At 46.2% G+C, this 22,626-nt stretch overlaps 1 protein-coding gene across 3 annotated transcripts in view; it reads left to right on the forward strand.

The window, feature by feature from the left end:
• cbsb (cystathionine beta-synthase b) overlaps positions 1-22,626 on the forward strand; it is a 28,848-nt gene that overhangs the window by 699 nt on the left and 5,523 nt on the right. For 2 of the 3 annotated variants that reach the window (XR_014552750.1, XM_083638008.1), the window contains exons 2-12: positions 3,184-3,570; positions 4,441-4,547; positions 7,332-7,466; positions 8,636-8,715; positions 8,796-9,000; positions 9,428-9,519; positions 10,365-10,490; positions 11,883-11,967; positions 12,477-12,582; positions 22,226-22,303; positions 22,427-22,561. Coding sequence is in view for 2 of the 3 variants with exons in the window: in XM_083638008.1 (XP_083494134.1) it covers positions 3,191-3,570; positions 4,441-4,547; positions 7,332-7,466; positions 8,636-8,715; positions 8,796-9,000; positions 9,428-9,519; positions 10,365-10,490; positions 11,883-11,967; positions 12,477-12,582; positions 22,226-22,303; positions 22,427-22,561 (1,529 nt within the window). In the remaining variant the exon portion in view is untranslated. The remainder of the gene's footprint in view (positions 1-3,183; positions 3,571-4,440; positions 4,548-7,331; positions 7,467-8,635; positions 8,716-8,795; positions 9,001-9,427; positions 9,520-10,364; positions 10,491-11,882; positions 11,968-12,476; positions 12,583-22,225; positions 22,304-22,426; positions 22,562-22,626) is intronic. The other variant, XM_083638009.1, reaches the window with a different exon arrangement.

Below are 22,626 nucleotides of genomic sequence, written 5' to 3' on the forward strand. Positions count from 1 at the left end.
ATTGGCTATTAAATAAGAAGAAATATACATCCTCTAATTTGCTCAGAGAAGCAGGGCCCGATTTTAAAGTTAGCCTTATTATTCCGCCGGTGTAAGTTATCCCAATGGAACAGCGTTTGAAAACTTCAAACGGGTCATGTTAGGCCTGCACAGTGGCACAACCACTGGGGTGTCCACCCGCTATGCCGACCACCCGCAATGCCGACCTTAGGTTTAGGCGTGGGGGGGGGGGGGGGTGGGAGAGGTTAGGTTTTGGGTTAGGGTCTGGGGGAGGTTAGGTTTAGGCGTGGGGGTGGGAGAGGTTAGGTTTTGGGTTAGGGTCTGGGGGAGGTTAGGTTTAGGCATGGGGGCTGGGAGAGGGGAGGTCGGAACAGCGAGAGGTCGGAACAGCGACATGGAACCCAAGACTGGAGATTATCATTTCACTACCCTCTTCCAAAGCTGCATCTCCAATGTGTTTGGATAGCATTTCTGACATTTAAAAAAGGCTCCTTACTACTTATATTAGGCTACTTCGGGTGTGACACAAGCCTTATTTTAACAGTTTCATATATTTTAGATGAACAATTATTACGTCTAATATAGGCTACTTACCATAGATGAGCCAGTTGTGTGCCATAACACTTAATTTAATTGGCAAACCTAATCTGATTTGATGATTCAGTTAGATAAGATCAGATCACTGTGGGTGCTTCACTGTGTTATTTTGGCAGTGAAAATATAAAAAATCACACCCAGGTACTGAAGTACGCGGTAGAGACACCACTTAAGCAATTTTAACTAAAGAAGAAGACAATTGCTCGAGTGACATCACTGATGACATCACAACTGCTTGATGACATCACAGTCAAGTAATTGCGTGACATCACTTCCAGTTGAGTGACATCACTCGTCAGTGACATCACTCGCACGAGATGGATTCGCCCAGACCTACAGGTGACTACATCAGGCAGTTGTGATGTCATCAGTGATGTCACTCGAGCAATTGTCGGGTGCACGAGTGACATCACTTCCAGGTGACATCTTAGGAGACTACATCTTAGGTGACAGCACAACTACCGATGACATTACAGTCGAGCAATTGCGTGACATCATTTCCAGTTGCGTGACATCACATAATCCCCTCAGTCTCCTGGTCAGAATCAGCTTTATTGGCCACGTATGTAGACATAGAAGGAACTTGACACCAACAGCATGTTGCTCTCAATGTACTTACACATCTTTTTGAGATGTTATTTTTTTTAATAACTATGTTTATTCAGTTTGCAGAGCTTTTTGAGATGTTCTGATATCCCCCATAATAATGCTACATCATATTCACATGGTGTGTGGTCTGGAATTCAGTTATTGGTGCTGGTTAGGGGAAGGGTGTGTGTATAATCGTGTAATCATGTACTCTTGTTCTTCATTAGTTCATAAACTGCTGTTTTACCATCTAAACTGTTATGTCTGTTGCATGTTATTTGAATTTCAATAATGCTGATTGAACCAAGCAACTCCGGGCTTTGCATCTTGACATTACATAATTCGTCTTCTTGGTTCTGTCTCCCTTTGAGGGACTTTGTTAAGTTCACCCATGGACCTCGGCCCATCTTATTCATCAGCTGTATCTGATTTAAATCCCCTTGGTGACTCATCATTCATTTAGGCTACATTGGGTTAGGGTTTTGATCAGTGATTGTCCCCCCCCCCCCCCCCCCCCCTCATAAGGTCAGTGACACTATGATTGAAATAATCATTCTTCTGCATTCATAATAGTGAAGTTAAACAGTTGATCAATTTGCTGGGTGAAGGAACCCATGGAACTCCCCCAACGACCACTGCCCTATATTGAGAACCACTGGTTTTGATCACCCTCACGTTTTGAGCTTGAGTCCTGTGTGTGCAGTATCACTTTCAGCACATTGCGTTATTGCCACTCTCACGAGGAGCGGTGTCGGCTGCCGCACGGAGACACACCCCCACGGGTGTCGGCTGCCGCACGGAGACACACCCCCATGGGTGTCGGCTGCAGCACAGACATACCCCCACGGGTGTCGGCTGCAGCACAAACACACCCCCACGGGTGTCGGCTGCAGCACAAACACACCCCCACGGGTGTCGGCTGAGGCACAGACACACCCCCACGGGTGCACGCAGGTCGCAGGGGCTTCAGGTTGCAGGGCCGTGACAGCAGCCAAGCTGAGGACGCACTCACAGAGCAAATCTATTCATAGTGTCATAGTAAAAGGAAATGGGAGTTTGTTGCAGCTGTAACTTGAGGTTCTCCTACAAATAGTTGTGTTGTTGTTGGTATGAATACGGTTGTTTTTGTTTTTCTGTGGATCAGCTTCTCCTTCGGCTATTACTTGACTTGCTGACAGACCAGCATGACTCTGTAAGCACGATTTTGTGTGTGCACATTTTACCTTCCCTTCTCAGCCAGCTGCCACTGTGGCTGGATATTATGTATCAGCCTCATCTTAATGGCTTGGCTACCTTACAGCAGCCCACCAACACAACCTGTTTCTACCATGTGCAGCCCAGAGAGAGAGAGAGGCACGCCCAGCCTTAACTGTTTAAGACCCTGGAAACCCAAAATAAATATGCATTTTGAGTTCATCACACCACAGGAACATTTTGTTAATAAATGGCGATATTTAGGATTTGGGTTGAAACTAATGTCTCAAACTTTTTGAGGCTTATAATTACTCACATAAGACCCTAAATTACTTAGTTAGGAGGTTTTCGTGGATTTCGGTTTCCAGGGTCTTTAGCCATTAAAAAACAAACAAAAAATAACAACCTGTGGGGGGGTCGAATGTTCGATTCCACCGGTCTTTATTTTTTGTTTTTGCTCCAACTGAAATGCTTTATGGTCACTCACGATTCAGTAGGTCACGGGTTGGCTTGGTTCTAGCCTTAAAACTCGTTATATAAGGATTTTTTCGAAATAATAAAATAAATAAATAAATAAAGTGTAAAGTATAAAGTAAAAAAGTATAAAGTAAAGTATAATAAAGAGTAATACCCACTTCTCCAGGCACCACTGGTAATAAAAGATTGAAAACATTGCCCAAGGTGTGTGTGTGTGTGTGTGTGTGTGTGTGTGTGTGTGTGTGTGTGTGTGTGTGTGTGTGTGTGTGTGTGTGTGTGTGTGTGTGTGTGTGTGTGTGTGTGTGTGTGTGTCCTGTCTCCTCACAGGTGAGCCATGCCTTCTGTTCCTTCCAGTACAGGGTCTGGCCCTGTTCCTGCTATCTGCCCCCATGCGGCTAAGATCCTTAATGCACACACTCTCCTCAGCGGAGATGCCATGACCAAAGCGGTGTCCATCATAAATGCAGATGCCCTTCTAGTGCAAAAGTCCTTTTCTGAGACCCACATGAATGGCAAGGTCATCACATTGAAGAATGGAGACCAGGGCGGTCACAAGGTTCAGAATGGATCATCCCAAGACAACAGTGAGAAGGAGCTGGAGAATGGAGATGTGGCTATTGATGAGAGGAGCTGGATCCGGCCTGATTTGCCTACTAGATGCACCTGGAGGCTGGGCATGCCTGTTTCTGAGTCTCCTCATAGCCACGCAATATGGTGAGACACAAACACATTAATAAAACCACTGGAAATGCTGATTTGTTGAGATTTTTTTTTTTTTATCGTTTATTTTTGCTTCGTCTTCGCCATTAGCCTATATTTCTCTACAATATTGTATAAATTACATTAGGTTGAGAGTTACAGAATTTGTCCTCCAAATTATGTCATTTGTTGGACACTAAGGCCATGTTCACATTACAGGCAAATCTAATTTGCTGATGAAGTCATTAATCATCATTATCTTGATTGGTTTCCCAAATCTGATTTGGGAGTGTGCCCAATCACTGCCACAAATCTAAATCTGATTTTCAAGTCGGATCTGTGTGTCCAGACCTCCATATGTGGTTTGGGACAAGTGACACAGACTCATAAAACCAATCTGGATAGAATCATTAATAGGTCACTAAAGTTCACAAATCAGATTTGGCCTCCTAGTCTGAACATGGCCTAATTCTGCTGAAATTAAGTTTGGTAGATGGTATAGGCATGAAATGTCCCATTAGTTATTTACAGGTTTTGTTGATATGTTAATGTGCCATTTTCATTTTTGGGGATGTTTTTAGTCACCAAAAAGCTGCATTGGCCTTTTGTTTTTCCAAATGGGCCACAGCAGCTTATCACAAACATTGTATGTTATTATTGTTAAACCAGCCAATGTTTTTGGCATAACTAATCAACAACTAAATATGACACAACAAAAAAATCATATTCAAATTATGTTGCAAACTTTTCAATCTGATAGGTGAGATGTACATTTTATTTTACTGTTCCGAATGTGGTACCTTCTTTTGGGGAAGGTTTGGGATTTTGAACCACTATATCTGAATAAGTTATATGGTTATATACAAGTTTCTGTCTACATCACAGCACCAAGGCTCCTGGAATCCTCCCCAACATCCTCAAGAGGATTGGAGACACACCACTTGTTCGTCTGAACAAGATCCCCAAAGCCTTTGGACTTAAGTGTGAGATCTGTGAGTAACTGCATTCATACAGCCAACAATACACAACGTCAACCTGTGACACACGCTGGGCGTCCGGGTAGCATAGCGGTAGATTCCCTGCGTACCAACACGAGGGTTGCAGGTTCGTGCCCCCGTGTTACCTCCGGCTCGGTCGGGCGTCCATACAGACACGATTGGCTGTGTCTGCGGGGGGGGTCTGAGGGTCTGAGGGTATGTGTCCTGGTCGCTGCACTAGCGCCTCCTCTGGTCGGTCGGGACTGGAGGGGAACTGGTGGCAATAGCGTGATCCTCCCACGTGCTAGGTCCTGTCGGTGAAGCTCCCCGCTGTTGGGTGAAAAGAAGCGGCTGGCAACTGCGCATGTATCGGAGGAAGCATGTATGTATCTACGACTCTCCCCAGATCGGCAGAGGGGGTAGCGACTGGGCCAGCAGGGGGAATTGGCCAAGTACATTTGGGGAGAAAATGGTGGGGGAAATCAGAAAAAACAAACTGTGAGACAGGCTGACGCAGACACACTCATGATATCATGTGAATATTCCTGTATACCTGTGAAACATATCCATTAAGCAGCTGTAAAAAGCACAATTTTGAAATATTGCACCTCATTGCTTTTGTGATTAGCAAGTCTAGGTCTGTGTTTGTCATCACATGCAAAAGGAAATGCAATGGCTATATTTTATATGTTACATTTTATAAAACATTCTGTTCCACTGTTGGTATTAATTCACATTTTTACACTACTATCTCTGAATTGGTCTTGAAATCAGCATCGTTGTTTTCCTTTTCTTTTCTTTGTCTTTTGTATTTGGGCCAGTTTGACATCAACTCAGTTTGTTGCCTGAAATAACTCTTAGACATGTGTGTGTGTGTGTGTGTGTGTGTGTGTGTGTGTGTGTGTGTGTGTGTGTGTGTGTGTGTGTGTGTGTGTGTGTGTGTGTGTGTGTGTGTGTGTGTGTGTGTGTGTGTGTGCGTGCGTGCGTGCGTGCGTGCGCGCGCATGCGTGTGTGTCACTGAGTGATTTACACATTGTGGTGCATCAGCTGGTCGCCCCGCAGTTATTTTGTGTCACAAAGCCAACAGGAGTCACGTGACCCAGACACCTGGTGGTGTAAATGGTGTGGGGAAGATGGACAGGGTCGTATAAGGATCAGTGTCTTTCTCTTCTACCGGAACAACAGAAAGTTGAGAAGGTTAGCGAGTTGAAGGGACACAGGGAAAATGCTGAGCATAGATTTGATAGATTTGATCTTGAGATTACAAAGTCAGGACTTAAAGGAAGGCTTAGCCGATGTTCAACCCATTTTGTATCATTATAATCTCTGTAATATATAGAGCCTGACGTCACGCATTGTTCTATTCTCACAAACATGGCACTCCTCCCGCTGTTCTCAGCATAGGGTATTCAACAAACATGGTGTCAACTCTGCAATGTTAGCCAGCTCTATAAGCAAATGGTCAGTGTTTACCTTCTCTATGTGTTTCCTGCATCGAGAAATCCATGTTCGTCTGCCTGCAAAAACTCCGCCCCCGCCAGCTGGTATGGGCCAATGTGGCATTCAGACAAGCATGCAAATAGAAGTGCCCACTGCCTTGATCAGGCACCTGTGATAGCACTCTCCCTTTCTCCATTGACTCCCTGCTTGTTAACAAGGGAACATTAAGGGATCGTGTGTCTTGTTTGTGTCCCTCTGTGTCCCTGTAGGGGTTTTGTCTGAGGTTGTGGGCTCCCATGGACGGAGAGGTAAACAGGAAAGACTTGTTGTTCTTTTGACTGGCAGAGATGGAGCCAACTTGATAAGAGGGGAGGGGAACTTGATAAGAACACTCCGTTTTCAGAATGTAGACAACATTGTCCCATGTTGTCATTGGACATAATTGGTCAACTTCCTTTATGATGTAATTTCTCCAGTGGGTACGCTCTTTTAAACAGCAAGGTGTTTGGATCAGTGGAGACCTGTTGGGTACAGCTGTACCATCTTGTCCTGGCAGCCCTGTGGGGTTTTTGGGTTCAGCGAGGATGATCCCTGTCATAGGCATCAGTTTAAACCTCCCACAGAAAGCCGCTTTACCCTCCTTAATTGTTGGAAGTCAAGCCTCGTTTGTTCCCGTGGCTTAACGAGACAAAGGGCCTTGTTTCAATACTTCCATGGCTTTCACATGACTGGGATTACTCTTTGCTCTGTCTAGTTCCCAGCAGATTTGGAGCTCGTAAGAATGTGTACCATTTGGCTGCTGTGTTGGCGTACATGCGTAAAGGAACGTTTCATAGTGCATAGTTATGAGCTTCTGTTTTGTGAGTGCAAGGGAGAGAAGTTCTGGACCTTTGGACGACCCCTCTCTACTTGCGTTTCCAAAATCGGCTCATGTTAGCTCAGTCGTTTCACATAATACCCTCTGGCTCGGTCATCTTTCACTGTAGTGGCTGGTGTTGCAAAGTATGAGGTAGACTAATTGATTGTGCGGGGATTTAAGGAATAAGCGTGTTTAGCTTAATTGGTTATTTCCCCCTGGTGGCACCACAATGTTTCCCTAACAATAAGTCATAATAAAAATGATGCAAAAAAAAAACATTCTACAGGTACGACACATACTTTCAGACTCAAAATGAAACAAACTTGATGATAACCATATACTCAGTGAGTGAATCAACATTTCCTTCTGTGTGTGTGTGTGTGTGTGTGTGTGTGTGTGTGTGTGTGTGTGTGTGTGTGTGTGTGTGTGTGTGCGTGTGCGTGTGCGTGTGTGTGCGTGTGCGTGCGTGCGTGCGTGCGTGCGTGCGTGCGTGCGCATAGTGGCCAAGTGTGAGTTCTTCAACGCGGGAGGCAGTGTGAAAGACAGAATTGCCTTGCGGATGGTGGAGGACGCCGAGAGAGCTGGGATCCTCAAACCAGGAGACACGATCATCGAGCCCACCTCTGGCAACACAGGTGCATGGTGGGGAAGCATGCAGGATGCAAAGTAGACATTGATTTCATGTTTGTAAATCAAGAAAAACCTGCAGAAAAGGGAGGGGAGGGGGGGTTTCCCTCATGCAGTCTGTCAATGAAGTTTCACAACCTCGATATATTGCGGTTTGCACTCGCCGACTTTACGCAGAACGAGCGGGGAACATAGGACCCGGGGAACATAGGACCCTTTTTCGGGAGCAGGGAACATAGGACCCGGGGAACATAGAACCCTTTTTAGCAGGAGCGGGGAACATAGAACCCGGGGAACATAGAACCCGGGGAACATAGGCATGACCACTTTTATTTTGTATGTTACATACGTATTGGCCAAGATATGTTAGTTTATGGGGGATTAATTCTGCCAGTTTAGGAGGGGAGTGTGCGCGGCCATTTTGCCTGCGGGGTTTTTGGCAAGTCAAAACGGAAATACTATTACGAAATGACGTAATGCGGAAGCGTCCATGTGTGGGCAAAGAATAAGGTGAATAAACTGCATTATAGGAGGACTGAATCTCAATGTACCATCATAATGTACAGAGTCCAAATATTCAGTGGCGATGTCACAATTCAACATACGCTGGCAGGAAAAGAGGGGGGAGAGGAATGGGATGATCTCTTGTAAATGTGTGTGCGTCAGTGCAGTCTAACTGGGAGGCTGTTATCAGCAAGCGTTCCTGTCTCATGGTCATTGTCATGCTGAGTTTCTGAAGGCCAGAGCAAAGGGGAGAAATCTCCTGCTTGATAAGCTAGTTATGTGTCTCTGCATAGTGCAGTCCATGTCTGTCTATATGAGCCTGTCTTATGACTAATAACCTATACCAATTAATAATGTGTTATGCAATTATAGCTTATTCATTATAAAAATAATGGAACTTCAACTTTTCCACCACAGTGCCTAAGCAGCCAACCTGCCTTGTTGGCAGCGGCATAGCCTAGTGGCTAGAGAGACTAAACCATAACTTAACGACCCCATGTTTTATCCCCACTGTAAACATGTGAATATCAGTCCTTCAGGTGTCAGCCTCATGAACATACCATTAGGTTGACCATGGTTTTAGATATCTCATAAAAGCACAGAGTCAGTAGCATCAATCTGTTTGTGACATCATGGCCAAACGATGAGCAGCTGTCTGTCGTGGTTGATGCAGGTATCGGCCTCGCCCTGGCAGCTACAGTGAAAGGCTATCGCTGCATCATCGTCATGCCTGAGAAGATGAGCATGGAGAAGGTGAGGCAGCTATTTTTACAAGTCCCTTCCTGGCAGACTTTGCGCCAGTGTCTTAATTGAAATCCAACCTTATGTTCCAGGTGGATGTGTTGAGAGCTCTTGGGGCAGAGATTGTGCGCACCCCGAGTTCTGCGCGCTTTGATTCGCCAGAATCCCATGTGGGCGTGGCTTGGCGTTTAAAGAATGAGATCCCCAACTCGCATATCCTCGACCAGTACCGTAACCCATCCAACCCCTTGGCTCACTATGATACCACAGCCGAGGAGATCCTGGAGCAGTGTGATGGTTTGTATTCTATTTGTCTTTCTTCTCTTTTTTTGTATGAAGGACTGGCACATGGGCAGAATGTTGCATTGTTTTCTCTGGTATATTTTAGGCACAAATAAGTAGCCAACAATAAAGTAAAGGTAAAGTCCCAACGATTGTCACACACACCTGAGTGTGAAATTTGTTTTCCGCATTTGACCCATCCCCTGGGGGAGCGGTGAGCAGCAGCAGTGCCGCGCTCGGGAATGACACAATTCCAACACTTTTGATGCTGAGTGCCAAGCAGGGAGGCAATGGGTCCTATTTTTATAGTCTTTGGTATGACTCGGCTGGGGATCGAACTCACAACCTCTCAGTCTCAGGGCGGACACTCAGACCACAAGGCCACTGAGCATAATGAATCTCGCTATGCAGATTAGAAAAGCAAAGGTGCCTTTTCTTTCAGGTAAATTGGATATGTTGGTGGCTGGAGCTGGTACCGGTGGCACCATCACTGGTATTGCCCGGAAGTTGAAGGAGAAGTGCCCCAACATCAAGGCAAGGCACACACTCCACTGTGATCAACAACCTCTTTCAGTTGCTTTTTTCGTCTATAAATCTTGCTCATAGATAGATTTACATTGACCTCATCATGTCTGTCATTGGAATTTTACTCAAAGCTAATCAATAACCCATGTATCAAAGCACAAAATGCACAGTTCTATACGGCAAAGAGCGCTTATCCCGGTTTTGCTTTATTTGTGGTAAGCATTTTGGCTCACCTCCTCATATCATACCAGCCATTTTATTGTGCATGTGGTGCCCAGCTGCATTCACTTCTGCATTCAATGTGTCCTCTCAATCCGCATACAGTTGCTGTATGCGGATTGAGAGAACACCCGTTTTGGGTGATCAAATTGCAATCAGATTGGAATCTGATCACCCAAAACGCATGTTAACGCCAGGTTTAAATGAAATCAGGGTAATGTGGTCAAACACTATCCGATTGCAATCTGATCACAGAAAACGCATGTTAGTGCCAGGTGTAAATGGCCTGAAAGATTCATATTTATTAACTTAACTGCATGTAAAGAAGTCACTCACTGTACTCAATGTATATAACAGTGAAGTCACAAATAATCTAATGTTAGTTCAGAGGTAGGCATGTATGTGTAATGGAGGGTTAAGTGTATGCAGGTTTTCACTCCAACCAAACTAAACACAGTGTTTTCAAGTCAAGTAGAGGACTTTTTATGACAGCATGCAACTGTATCTAATCAAAAGTGCACCCCGGCTCCTACCAACCCAGAACGCATAATGACTTATGTGCGTATATTCTGCTCATACAATCATCAATGACAATGTTTCCACACATCATCAGTGTTGTCTGTGTTTGGTTTTAGATTGTGGGTGTGGACCCCGAGGGCTCCATCCTGGCTGAACCAGAAGAATTGAATGAAACCGATAAGAGTCTATATGAAGTAGAGGGCATTGGATACGATTTCATCCCCACAGTGCTGGATAGATCTGTGAGTCTGAGTGTCAGAGATGGGAAGTACTTAACACATTGAGTGCCACAGCGCTTCAGTAAAATTGTCTGGAGCCTGTGCCAGATTCACTTCCATTCAGTTGAAAACAGCTATAGAATTTTTTCTATTATGGCTATATTAACGGGGCTGGACTTTAATGAAACATTGAACACTCCTGCTTCTTCCAAAGAAGAAATTTTGTTTCTAGACAGTTCCATTATGAAACGACAGCCTCTGAAAAAAGTGCACTTTCAAGGGTTTTCTGTCGTTTTTTTTTACTTTCCAAGATATAGTCCCTTTTATGAATACCTTTTGCACTCTAATTTCGAGCACATTCACTGACTCTGGCTGGTGTTTTCTGATGTGGTGGCGTGTGGTGTGGTTTCTGTGCAGCGTGTGTGCCACACACCCCTCTCCCCCCCCCCCCCCCTCTCCACCTCTGAGCTGCGGGCTCCTCCCCACACGCACAGAGTTTGCTTTCTCGACTCCGTTTTTGCCCCGGACAGATCCCAGCGCCCATCAAGGAAATGATGCGCGCTGGCAAACGCGACTGAACGAAAAGGCTTGGCCGTTCGGCTTCGGATGCTGGCTTTCTAGGAAATCGTGTGGAGATAGATAGAAGCATAAGAGCTCAGTTGTGAGCGCGGATGCAGCCGAGCCCACTGTCCGCTGTAGACAGAGCAATATATACGGCTCTGGCAGAAAGCATGCATCGGTTTCCACTTTCATCACGGCTTTCTCCGCTGTCTCCTGTACAAAGTAAAGGATCTGAGGTGGGTGGAGCAGCTCCTGTGACGATGTTTAAGCTGGCGCCGTGTGATCCCTTGAAGGGATTCATGCTCACTGGCTAGGTACGACCTTAAACAGCAGAATTATGGAATAATATGAATTATGATTTTAGGACGTCCACAGACGTCCTTGGCACTCCTCGTTACTTTTTTTTAGGACGTCCACAGACGTCCTTGGCACTCAATGTGTTAAGTAGAACTTTCAGGTATCTGTACTTTACAGAGTATTTTTTCTGACAACTTTATTATTTTACTCCCTACATTTTAACGCAAATATCTGTACTTTGTACTCATTACATTTTCAAAACAGGCTCATTTTGATTCGACACTTGAGTAAATAAGTTGAATCAGTACTTCTACTTTTACCAGTCTTTTTTTACAGAAATAACTGTACTTCTACTTAAGTAAAGTTATGTGTATACTTTTCCCATCTCTGGTGAGTGTATTTTGTCTGCGTGTGCATACGCATTGCGCATAGAAGATTTTTTTTCTAGCAGCTTTTTAGAATTCAGCCACAGTTGTCATGTTTTGAGCATGTGCGATGTGTGACATGCGTGAATATGAGTGCTCTTACTTCCTGGTGTTCTCTGCCCACTTTCTTTAGGTGATCGACACATGGTATAAGTCTAATGATGAAGAGTCTTTTGCCATGTCACGCAGGCTGATCAGAGAGGAGGGGCTTCTATGCGGTAGGTTCTGATCACTTGCCAACTGATGCCATTGAGGTTTGACAACAATCATAGTCAGTGGTGTAATGTAACAAAGTAATAATACACACACCCGGGCAGCAGCCGAGCTGTGTATGCGAGCTGCAGGACCAGCTCGGCGAGCTGCAGGGTGGGCGAGGCTGTGCAGCGGGCAAGCCTAGGAATCAAGCACGCCTAGCATGCGAGATGCCTAGTAGGTTATGAATGCCCTGTTTATTTGATCCCTCTAGTCTAATAATCCACCTTTTTCACAGCAGCCATTTTGTGTCTAAAAGGCAGGAAGTAACACAGGTGTAAGCAAAACATTAATGAGGGCCCCCAGCACTGCAACGCCTAAATGGATTGGAAATTGGAAACCCTCACCCTGTTCTGCCTGCACCTGTGTTACTTCCTGCCTTTTAGACACAAAATGGTTGCTGTGAAAAAGTCAGATTATGCATTTAATATAATGCATTTAATATAATGTGTTTAATATAATGCGGTTTCTGCAGGTGGCAGCTCTGGCACTGCCATGGCAGCAGCAGTGAAGATGGCTCAGGAGCTGAAGGAGGGCCAGCGCTGTGTGGTCATCCTGCCGGACTCCATCCGCAACTACATGTAAGACATGCAGCAAGACATGGAGAGAGTGGGATGGACATAATGTTTGAAGGGGGGGCATCTAAGACAGGGAGTCTCCAATCATGTACAGGTTTTTGTTCTGACCAAAGACTGCTGATTAGTGTGACTAGAGAGGAAGAACTATCCAGTGAAATTACCTGCTGTAGACCAGAGAGGAAGAACTATCCAGTGAAATGACCTGCTGGAGTGACCAGAGAGGAATAACTATCCAGTGAAATGACCTGCTGTAGACCAGAGAGGAAGAACTATCCAGTGAAATGACCTGCTGGAGTGACCAGAGAGGAAGAACTATCCAGTGAAATGACCTAATATAGACCAGAGAGGAAGAACTATCCAGTGAAATGACCTGCTGGGGTGACCAGAGAGGAAGAACTATCCAGTGAAATGACCTGCTGGGGTGACCAGAGAGGAAGAACTATCCAGTGAAATGACCTGCTGGGGTGACCAGAGAGGAAGAACTATCCAGTGAAATGACCTGCTGGAGTGACCAGAGAGGAGGAACTATCCAGTGAAATGACCTGATATAGACCAGAGAGGAAGAACTATCCAGTGAAATGACCTGCTGTAGACCAGAGAGGAAGAACTATCCAGTGAAATGACCTGCTGTAGACCAGAGAGGAAGAACTATCCAGTGAAATGACCTGCTGTAGACCAGAGAGGAAGAACTATCCAGTGAAATGACCTGCTGTAGACCAGAGAGGAAGAACTATCCAGTGAAATGACCTGCTGTAGACCAGAGAGGAAGAACTATCCAGTGAAATGACCTGCTGGAGTGACCAGAGAGGAAGAACTATCCAGTGAAATGACCTGCTGTAGACCAGAGAGGAAGAACTATCCAGTGAAATGACCTGCTGTAGACCAGAGAGGAAGAACTATCCAGTGAAATGACCTGCTGGAGTGACCAGAGAGGAAGAACTATCCAGTGAAATGACCTGCTGGGGTGACCAGAGAGGAAGAACTATCCAGTGAAATGACCTGCTGGAGTGACCAGAGAGGAAGAACTATCCAGTGAAATGACCTGATATAGACCAGAGAGGAAGAACTATCCAGTGAAATGACCTGCTGTAGACCAGAGAGGAAGAACTATCCAGTGAAATGACCTGCTGGAGTGACCAGAGAGGAAGAACTATCCAGTGAAATTACCTGCTGGAGTGACCAGAGAGGAAGAACTATCCAGTGAAATGACCTGCTGGGGTGACCAGAGAGGAAGAACTATCCAGTGAAATGACCTGCTGGGGTGACCAGAGAGGAAGAACTATCCAGTGAAATGACCTGCTGGAGTGACCAGAGAGGAAGAACTATCCAGTGAAATTACCTGCTGGGGTGACCAGAGAGGAAGAACTATCCAGTGAAATGACCTGCTGGGGTGACCAGAGAGGAAGAACTATCCAGTGAAATGACCTGCTGGAGTGACCAGAGAGGAAGAACTATCCAGTGAAATTACCTGCTGGAGTGACCAGAGAGGAAGAACTATCCAGTGAAATGACCTGCTGGAGTGACCAGAGAGGAAGAACTATCCAGTGAAATGACCTGCTGTAGACCAGAGAGGAAGAACTATCCAGTGAAATGACCTGCTGTAGACCAGAGAGGAAGAAGTATCCAGTGAAATGACCTGCTGTAGACCAGAGAGGAAGAACTATCCAGTGAAATGACCTGCTGGAGTGACCAGAGAGGAAGAACTATCCAGTGAAATGACCTGATATAGACCAGAGAGGAAGAACTATCCAGTGAAATGACCTGCTGGAGTGACCAGAGAGGAAGAACTATCCAGTGAAATGACCTGCTGGGGTGACCAGAGAGGAAGAACTATCCAGTGAAATGACCTGCTGGAGTGACCAGAGAGGAAGAACTATCCAGTGAAATGACCTGCTGGGGTGACCAGAGAGGAAGAACTATCCAGTGAAATGACCTGCTGGGGTGACCAGAGAGGAAGAACTATCCAGTGAAATGACCTGCTGTAGACCAGAGAGGAAGAACTATCCAGTGAAATGACCTGCTGGAGTGACCAGAGAGGAAGAACTATCCAGTGAAATGACCTGATATAGACCAGAGAGGAAGAACTATCCAGTGAAATGACCTGCTGGAGTGACCAGAGAGGAAGAACTATCCAGTGAAATGACCTGCTGGGGTGACCAGAGAGGAAGAACTATCCAGTGAAATGACCTGCTGGAGTGACCAGAGAGGAAGAACTATCCAGTGAAATGACCTGCTGGGGTGACCAGAGAGGAAGAACTATCCAGTGAAATGACCTGCTGGGGTGACCAGAGAGGAAGAACTATCCAGTGAAATGACCTGCTGGAGTGACCAGAGAGGAAGAACTATCCAGTGAAATGACCTGCTGGAGTGACCAGAGAGGAAGAACTATCCAGTGAAATGACCTGCTGTAGACCAGAGAGGAAGAACTATCCAGTGAAATGACCTGCTGGAGTGACCAGAGAGGAAGAACTATCCAGTGAAATGACCTGCTGTAGACCAGAGAGGAAGAACTATCCAGTGAAATGACCTGCTGGGGTGACCAGAGAGGAAGAACTATCCAGTGAAATGACCTGCTGTAGACCAGAGAGGAAGAACTATCCAGTGAAATGACCTGCTGGAGTGACCAGAGAGGAAGAACTATCCAGTGAAATGACCTGCTGGAGTGACCAGAGAGGAAGAACTATCCAGTGAAATGACCTGCTGGGGTGACCAGAGAGGAAGAACTATCCAGTGAAATGACCTGCTGTAGACCAGAGAGGAAGAACTATCCAGTGAAATGACCTGCTGTAGACCAGAGAGGAAGAACTATCCAGTGAAATGACCTGCTGTAGACCAGAGAGGAAGAACTATCCAGTGAAATGACCTGATATAGACCAGAGAGGAAGAACTATCCAGTGAAATGACCTGCTGTAGACCAGAGAGGAAGAACTATCCAGTGAAATGACCTGCTGTAGACCAGAGAGGAAGAACTATCCAGTGAAATGACCTGCTGTAGACCAGAGAGGAAGAACTATCCAGTGAAATGACCTGATATAGACCAGAGAGGAAGAACTATCCAGTGAAATGACCTGCTGTAGACCAGAGAGGAAGAACTATCCAGTGAAATGGCCTGCTGTAGACCAGAGAGGAAGAACTATCCAGTGAAATGACCTGCTGTAGACCAGAGAGGAAGAACTATCCAGTGAAATTACCTGCTGTAGACCAGAGAGGAAGAACTATCCAGTGAAATGACCTGCTGTAGACCAGAGAGGAAGAACTATCCAGTGAAATGACCTGCTGGAGTGACCAGAGAGGAAGAAGTATCCAGTGAAATGACCTGCTGGAGTGACCAGAGAGGAAGAACTATCCAGTGAAATGACCTGCTGTAGACCAGAGAGGAAGAACTATCCAGTGAAATGACCTGCTGTAGACCAGAGAGGAAGAACTATCCAGTGAAATGACCTGATATAGACCAGAGAGGAAGAACTATCCAGTGAAATGACCTGCTGGAGTGACCAGAGAGGAAGAACTATCCAGTGAAATGACCTGCTGGAGTGACCAGAGAGGAAGAACTATCCAGTGAAATGACCTGCTGTAGACCAGAGAGGAAGAACTATCCAGTGAAATGACCTGCTGGAGTGACCAGAGAGGAAGAACTATCCAGTGAAATGACCTGCTGGAGTGACCAGAGAGGAAGAACTATCCAGTGAAATGACCTGCTGGAGTGACCAGAGAGGAAGAACTATCCAGTGAAATGACCTGCTGGGGTGACCAGAGAGGAAGAACTATCCAGTGAAATGACCTGCTGGAGTGACCAGAGAGGAAGAACTATCCAGTGAAATGACCTGCTGTAGTGACCAGAGAGGAAGAACTATCCAGTGAAATGACCTGCTGTAGACCAGAGAGGAAGAACTATCCAGTGAAATGACCTGCTGTAGACCAGAGAGGAAGAAGTATCCAGTGAAATGACCTGCTGTAGACCAGAGAGGAAGAACTATCCAGTGAAATGACCTGCTGGAGTGACCAGAGAGGAAGAACTATCCAGTGAAATGACCTGATATAGACCAGAGAGGAAGAACTATCCAGTGAAATGACCTGCTGTAGACCAGAGAGGAAGAACTATCCAGTGAAATGACCTGCTGTAGACCAGAGAGGAAGAACTATCCAGTGAAATGACCTGCTGGAGTGACCAGAGAGGAAGAACTATCCAGTGAAATGACCTGCTGGGGTGACCAGAGAGGAAGAACTATCCAGTGAAATGACCTGCTGGAGTGACCAGAGAGGAAGAACTATCCAGTGAAATGACCTGATATAGACCAGAGAGGAAGAACTATCCAGTGAAATGACCTGCTGTAGACCAGAGAGGAAGAACTATCCAGTGAAATGACCTGCTGGAGTGACCAGAGAGGAAGAACTATCCAGTGAAATTACCTGCTGGAGTGACCAGAGAGGAAGAACTATCCAGTGAAATGACCTGCTGGGGTGACCAGAGAGGAAGAACTATCCAGTGAAATGACCTGCTGGGGTGACCAGAGAGGAAGAACTATCCAGTGAAATGACCTGCTGGAGTGACCAGAGAGGAAGAACTATCCAGTGAAATGACCTGCTGGGGTGACCAGAGAGGAAGAACTATCCAGTGAAATGACCTGCTGGGGTGACCAGAGAGGAAGAACTATCCAGTGAAATGACCTGCTGGAGTGACCAGAGAGGAAGAACTATCCAGTGAAATTACCTGCTGGAGTGACCAGAGAGGAAGAACTATCCAGTGAAATGACCTGCTGGAGTGACCAGAGAGGAAGAACTATCCAGTGAAATGACCTGCTGTAGACCAGAGAGGAAGAACTATCCAGTGAAATGACCTGCTGTAGACCAGAGAGGAAGAAGTATCCAGTGAAATGACCTGCTGTAGACCAGAGAGGAAGAACTATCCAGTGAAATGACCTGCTGGAGTGACCAGAGAGGAAGAACTATCCAGTGAAATGACCTGATATAGACCAGAGAGGAAGAACTATCCAGTGAAATGACCTGCTGGAGTGACCAGAGAGGAAGAACTATCCAGTGAAATGACCTGCTGGGGTGACCAGAGAGGAAGAACTATCCAGTGAAATGACCTGCTGGAGTGACCAGAGAGGAAGAACTATCCAGTGAAATGACCTGCTGGGGTGACCAGAGAGGAAGAACTATCCAGTGAAATGACCTGCTGGGGTGACCAGAGAGGAAGAACTATCCAGTGAAATGACCTGCTGTAGACCAGAGAGGAAGAACTATCCAGTGAAATGACCTGCTGGAGTGACCAGAGAGGAAGAACTATCCAGTGAAATGACCTGATATAGACCAGAGAGGAAGAACTATCCAGTGAAATGACCTGCTGGAGTGACCAGAGAGGAAGAACTATCCAGTGAAATGACCTGCTGGGGTGACCAGAGAGGAAGAACTATCCAGTGAAATGACCTGCTGGAGTGACCAGAGAGGAAGAACTATCCAGTGAAATGACCTGCTGGGGTGACCAGAGAGGAAGAACTATCCAGTGAAATGACCTGCTGGGGTGACCAGAGAGGAAGAACTATCCAGTGAAATGACCTGCTGGAGTGACCAGAGAGGAAGAACTATCCAGTGAAATGACCTGCTGGAGTGACCAGAGAGGAAGAACTATCCAGTGAAATGACCTGCTGTAGACCAGAGAGGAAGAACTATCCAGTGAAATGACCTGCTGGAGTGACCAGAGAGGAAGAACTATCCAGTGAAATGACCTGCTGTAGACCAGAGAGGAAGAACTATCCAGTGAAATGACCTGCTGGGGTGACCAGAGAGGAAGAACTATCCAGTGAAATGACCTGCTGTAGACCAGAGAGGAAGAACTATCCAGTGAAATGACCTGCTGGAGTGACCAGAGAGGAAGAACTATCCAGTGAAATGACCTGCTGGAGTGACCAGAGAGGAAGAACTATCCAGTGAAATGACCTGCTGGGGTGACCAGAGAGGAAGAACTATCCAGTGAAATGACCTGCTGTAGACCAGAGAGGAAGAACTATCCAGTGAAATGACCTGCTGTAGACCAGAGAGGAAGAACTATCCAGTGAAATGACCTGCTGTAGACCAGAGAGGAAGAACTATCCAGTGAAATGACCTGATATAGACCAGAGAGGAAGAACTATCCAGTGAAATGACCTGCTGTAGACCAGAGAGGAAGAACTATCCAGTGAAATGACCTGCTGTAGACCAGAGAGGAAGAACTATCCAGTGAAATGACCTGCTGTAGACCAGAGAGGAAGAACTATCCAGTGAAATGACCTGATATAGACCAGAGAGGAAGAACTATCCAGTGAAATGACCTGCTGTAGACCAGAGAGGAAGAACTATCCAGTGAAATGGCCTGCTGTAGACCAGAGAGGAAGAACTATCCAGTGAAATGACCTGCTGTAGACCAGAGAGGAAGAACTATCCAGTGAAATTACCTGCTGTAGACCAGAGAGGAAGAACTATCCAGTGAAATGACCTGCTGTAGACCAGAGAGGAAGAACTATCCAGTGAAATGACCTGCTGGAGTGACCAGAGAGGAAGAAGTATCCAGTGAAATGACCTGCTGGAGTGACCAGAGAGGAAGAACTATCCAGTGAAATGACCTGCTGTAGACCAGAGAGGAAGAACTATCCAGTGAAATGACCTGCTGTAGACCAGAGAGGAAGAACTATCCAGTGAAATGACCTGATATAGACCAGAGAGGAAGAACTATCCAGTGAAATGACCTGCTGGAGTGACCAGAGAGGAAGAACTATCCAGTGAAATGACCTGCTGGAGTGACCAGAGAGGAAGAACTATCCAGTGAAATGACCTGCTGTAGACCAGAGAGGAAGAACTATCCAGTGAAATGACCTGCTGGAGTGACCAGAGAGGAAGAACTATCCAGTGAAATGACCTGCTGGAGTGACCAGAGAGGAAGAACTATCCAGTGAAATGACCTGCTGGAGTGACCAGAGAGGAAGAACTATCCAGTGAAATGACCTGCTGGGGTGACCAGAGAGGAAGAACTATCCAGTGAAATGACCTGCTGGAGTGACCAGAGAGGAAGAACTATCCAGTGAAATGACCTGCTGTAGTGACCAGAGAGGAAGAACTATCCAGTGAAATGACCTGCTGTAGACCAGAGAGGAAGAACTATCCAGTGAAATGACCTGCTGTAGACCAGAGAGGAAGAAGTATCCAGTGAAATGACCTGCTGTAGACCAGAGAGGAAGAACTATCCAGTGAAATGACCTGCTGGAGTGACCAGAGAGGAAGAACTATCCAGTGAAATGACCTGATATAGACCAGAGAGGAAGAACTATCCAGTGAAATGACCTGCTGGAGTGACCAGAGAGGAAGAACTATCCAGTGAAATGACCTGCTGGGGTGACCAGAGAGGAAGAACTATCCAGTGAAATGACCTGCTGGAGTGACCAGAGAGGAAGAACTATCCAGTGAAATGACCTGCTGGGGTGACCAGAGAGGAAGAACTATCCAGTGAAATGACCTGCTGGGGTGACCAGAGAGGAAGAACTATCCAGTGAAATGACCTGCTGTAGACCAGAGAGGAAGAACTATCCAGTGAAATGACCTGCTGGAGTGACCAGAGAGGAAGAACTATCCAGTGAAATGACCTGATATAGACCAGAGAGGAAGAACTATCCAGTGAAATGACCTGCTGGAGTGACCAGAGAGGAAGAACTATCCAGTGAAATGACCTGCTGGGGTGACCAGAGAGGAAGAACTATCCAGTGAAATGACCTGCTGGAGTGACCAGAGAGGAAGAACTATCCAGTGAAATGACCTGCTGGGGTGACCAGAGAGGAAGAACTATCCAGTGAAATGACCTGCTGGGGTGACCAGAGAGGAAGAACTATCCAGTGAAATGACCTGCTGGAGTGACCAGAGAGGAAGAACTATCCAGTGAAATGACCTGCTGGAGTGACCAGAGAGGAAGAACTATCCAGTGAAATGACCTGCTGTAGACCAGAGAGGAAGAACTATCCAGTGAAATGACCTGCTGTAGACCAGAGAGGAAGAACTATCCAGTGAAATGACCTGCTGGAGTGACCAGAGAGGAAGAACTATCCAGTGAAATGACCTGCTGTAGACCAGAGAGGAAGAACTATCCAGTGAAATGACCTGCTGGGGTGACCAGAGAGGAAGAACTATCCAGTGAAATGACCTGCTGTAGACCAGAGAGGAAGAACTATCCAGTGAAATGACCTGCTGTAGACCAGAGAGGAAGAACTATCCAGTGAAATGACCTGCTGGAGTGACCAGAGAGGAAGAACTATCCAGTGAAATGACCTGCTGGAGTGACCAGAGAGGAAGAACTATCCAGTGAAATGACCTGCTGTAGACCAGAGAGGAAGAACTATCCAGTGAAATGACCTGCTGGGGTGACCAGAGAGGAAGAACTATCCAGTGAAATGACCTGCTGGAGTGACCAGAGAGGAAGAACTATCCAGTGAAATGACCTGATATAGACCAGAGAGGAAGAACTATCCAGTGAAATGACCTGCTGGAGTGACCAGAGAGGAAGAACTATCCAGTGAAATGACCTGCTGGAGTGACCAGAGAGGAAGAACTATCCAGTGAAATGACCTGCTGTAGACCAGAGAGGAAGAACTATCCAGTGAAATGACCTGCTGTAGACCAGAGAGGAAGAACTATCCAGTGAAATGACCTGCTGTAGACCAGAGAGGAAGAACTATCCAGTGAAATGACCTGCTGGAGTGACCAGAGAGGAAGAACTATCCAGTGAAATGACCTGCTGTAGACCAGAGAGGAAGAACTATCCAGTGAAATGACCTGCTGTAGACCAGAGAGGAAGAACTATCCAGTGAAATGACCTGCTGTAGTGACCAGAGAGGAAGAACTATCCAGTGAAATGACCTGCTGGAGTGACCAGAGAGGAAGAACTATCCAGTGAAATGACCTGATATAGACCAGAGAGGAAGAAGTATCCAATGAAATTACCTGCTGGAGTGAAAACCTGCAGACTCTCAGCCCTGCATGGCACAGGATTAGAGGCTAGACTTAAAGGAGAATTTAGTTTTTTTTTTAACCTGCAGCCCTCTCCTCACATTAATTATGATCTGATGACTCACTCAGTGTTCTCCGCAGCGCTTTTGTCCATCCTAGGCGTTGTTTTGAGATCAATAGTGTCCAAGCCAGTCCTAGAATGGACCTCCGTGGGGGCCAAGTGGCAGCGTGCTTTTCCTCCATCTAAATGGACAGTTTTATTCCCGTTTTCGACGCATGTCGTCATAAACTGTTCCCTAAGGAACGATCAGACTGCATTTCTCCCCCGGGCTCTTTTCACCGGTAGTTACAGGCAGCCCATTTTCGCCTGTCGGGTCAGTGAGACACAACTCTCGTCAGGAAAGTCTCGCGGGACTTGACGAGAGTTGTGTCTCACTGACCCGACAGGCGAAAATGAGCTCCATTCTAGGACTGGCTTGGACACTATTGATCTCAAAACAACGCCTAGGATGGACAAAAACGCTGCGGAGAACACTGGGTGAGTCGTCAGATCACAATTAATGTGAGGAGAGGGCTGCAGGTTAAAAAAAACGAAATTCTCCTTTAAGACATGCACCTGGCTTGAAACCCTGAGCTTAATATGCTCAAATGTGTTTGCTGATCTCTTTGCATCCAGGTCCAAGTTCCTGAGTGACAAGTGGATGTGTGAGAAGGGCTTCCTCAGCCTGGAGGACCAGATGATCTCCAAACCCTGGTGAGAAACGTGACAAAAAAACGGATAACTAGACCAAACCATGGATGGCTTTTAAATTGGACATTCCTCTGTCTCTGTTCCTCTGTCCATCCCTCTCTTCCACCCACTCCCTCTCTCAATAAGGTGGTGGAACCTAACTCTCCAGGGTCTGAACCTGTGTGCCCCACTCACCGTCCTGCCCTCAGTGTCCTGCCAGAAGACAATTAATATCCTGAAGGAGAAGGCATTCGACCAGGCCCCAGTCGTTGACGAGTCAGGGTAAATCTCTTTGTTCTATAGCTACATTATCACAAGGACAATTATCAGCAGTCGATAAAGGGGTT

This window comes from Poromitra crassiceps (genome assembly GCF_964638095.1).
Source record: "Poromitra crassiceps genome assembly, chromosome: 6".
Taxonomy (NCBI): Eukaryota; Metazoa; Chordata; class Actinopteri; order Beryciformes; family Melamphaidae; genus Poromitra; species Poromitra crassiceps.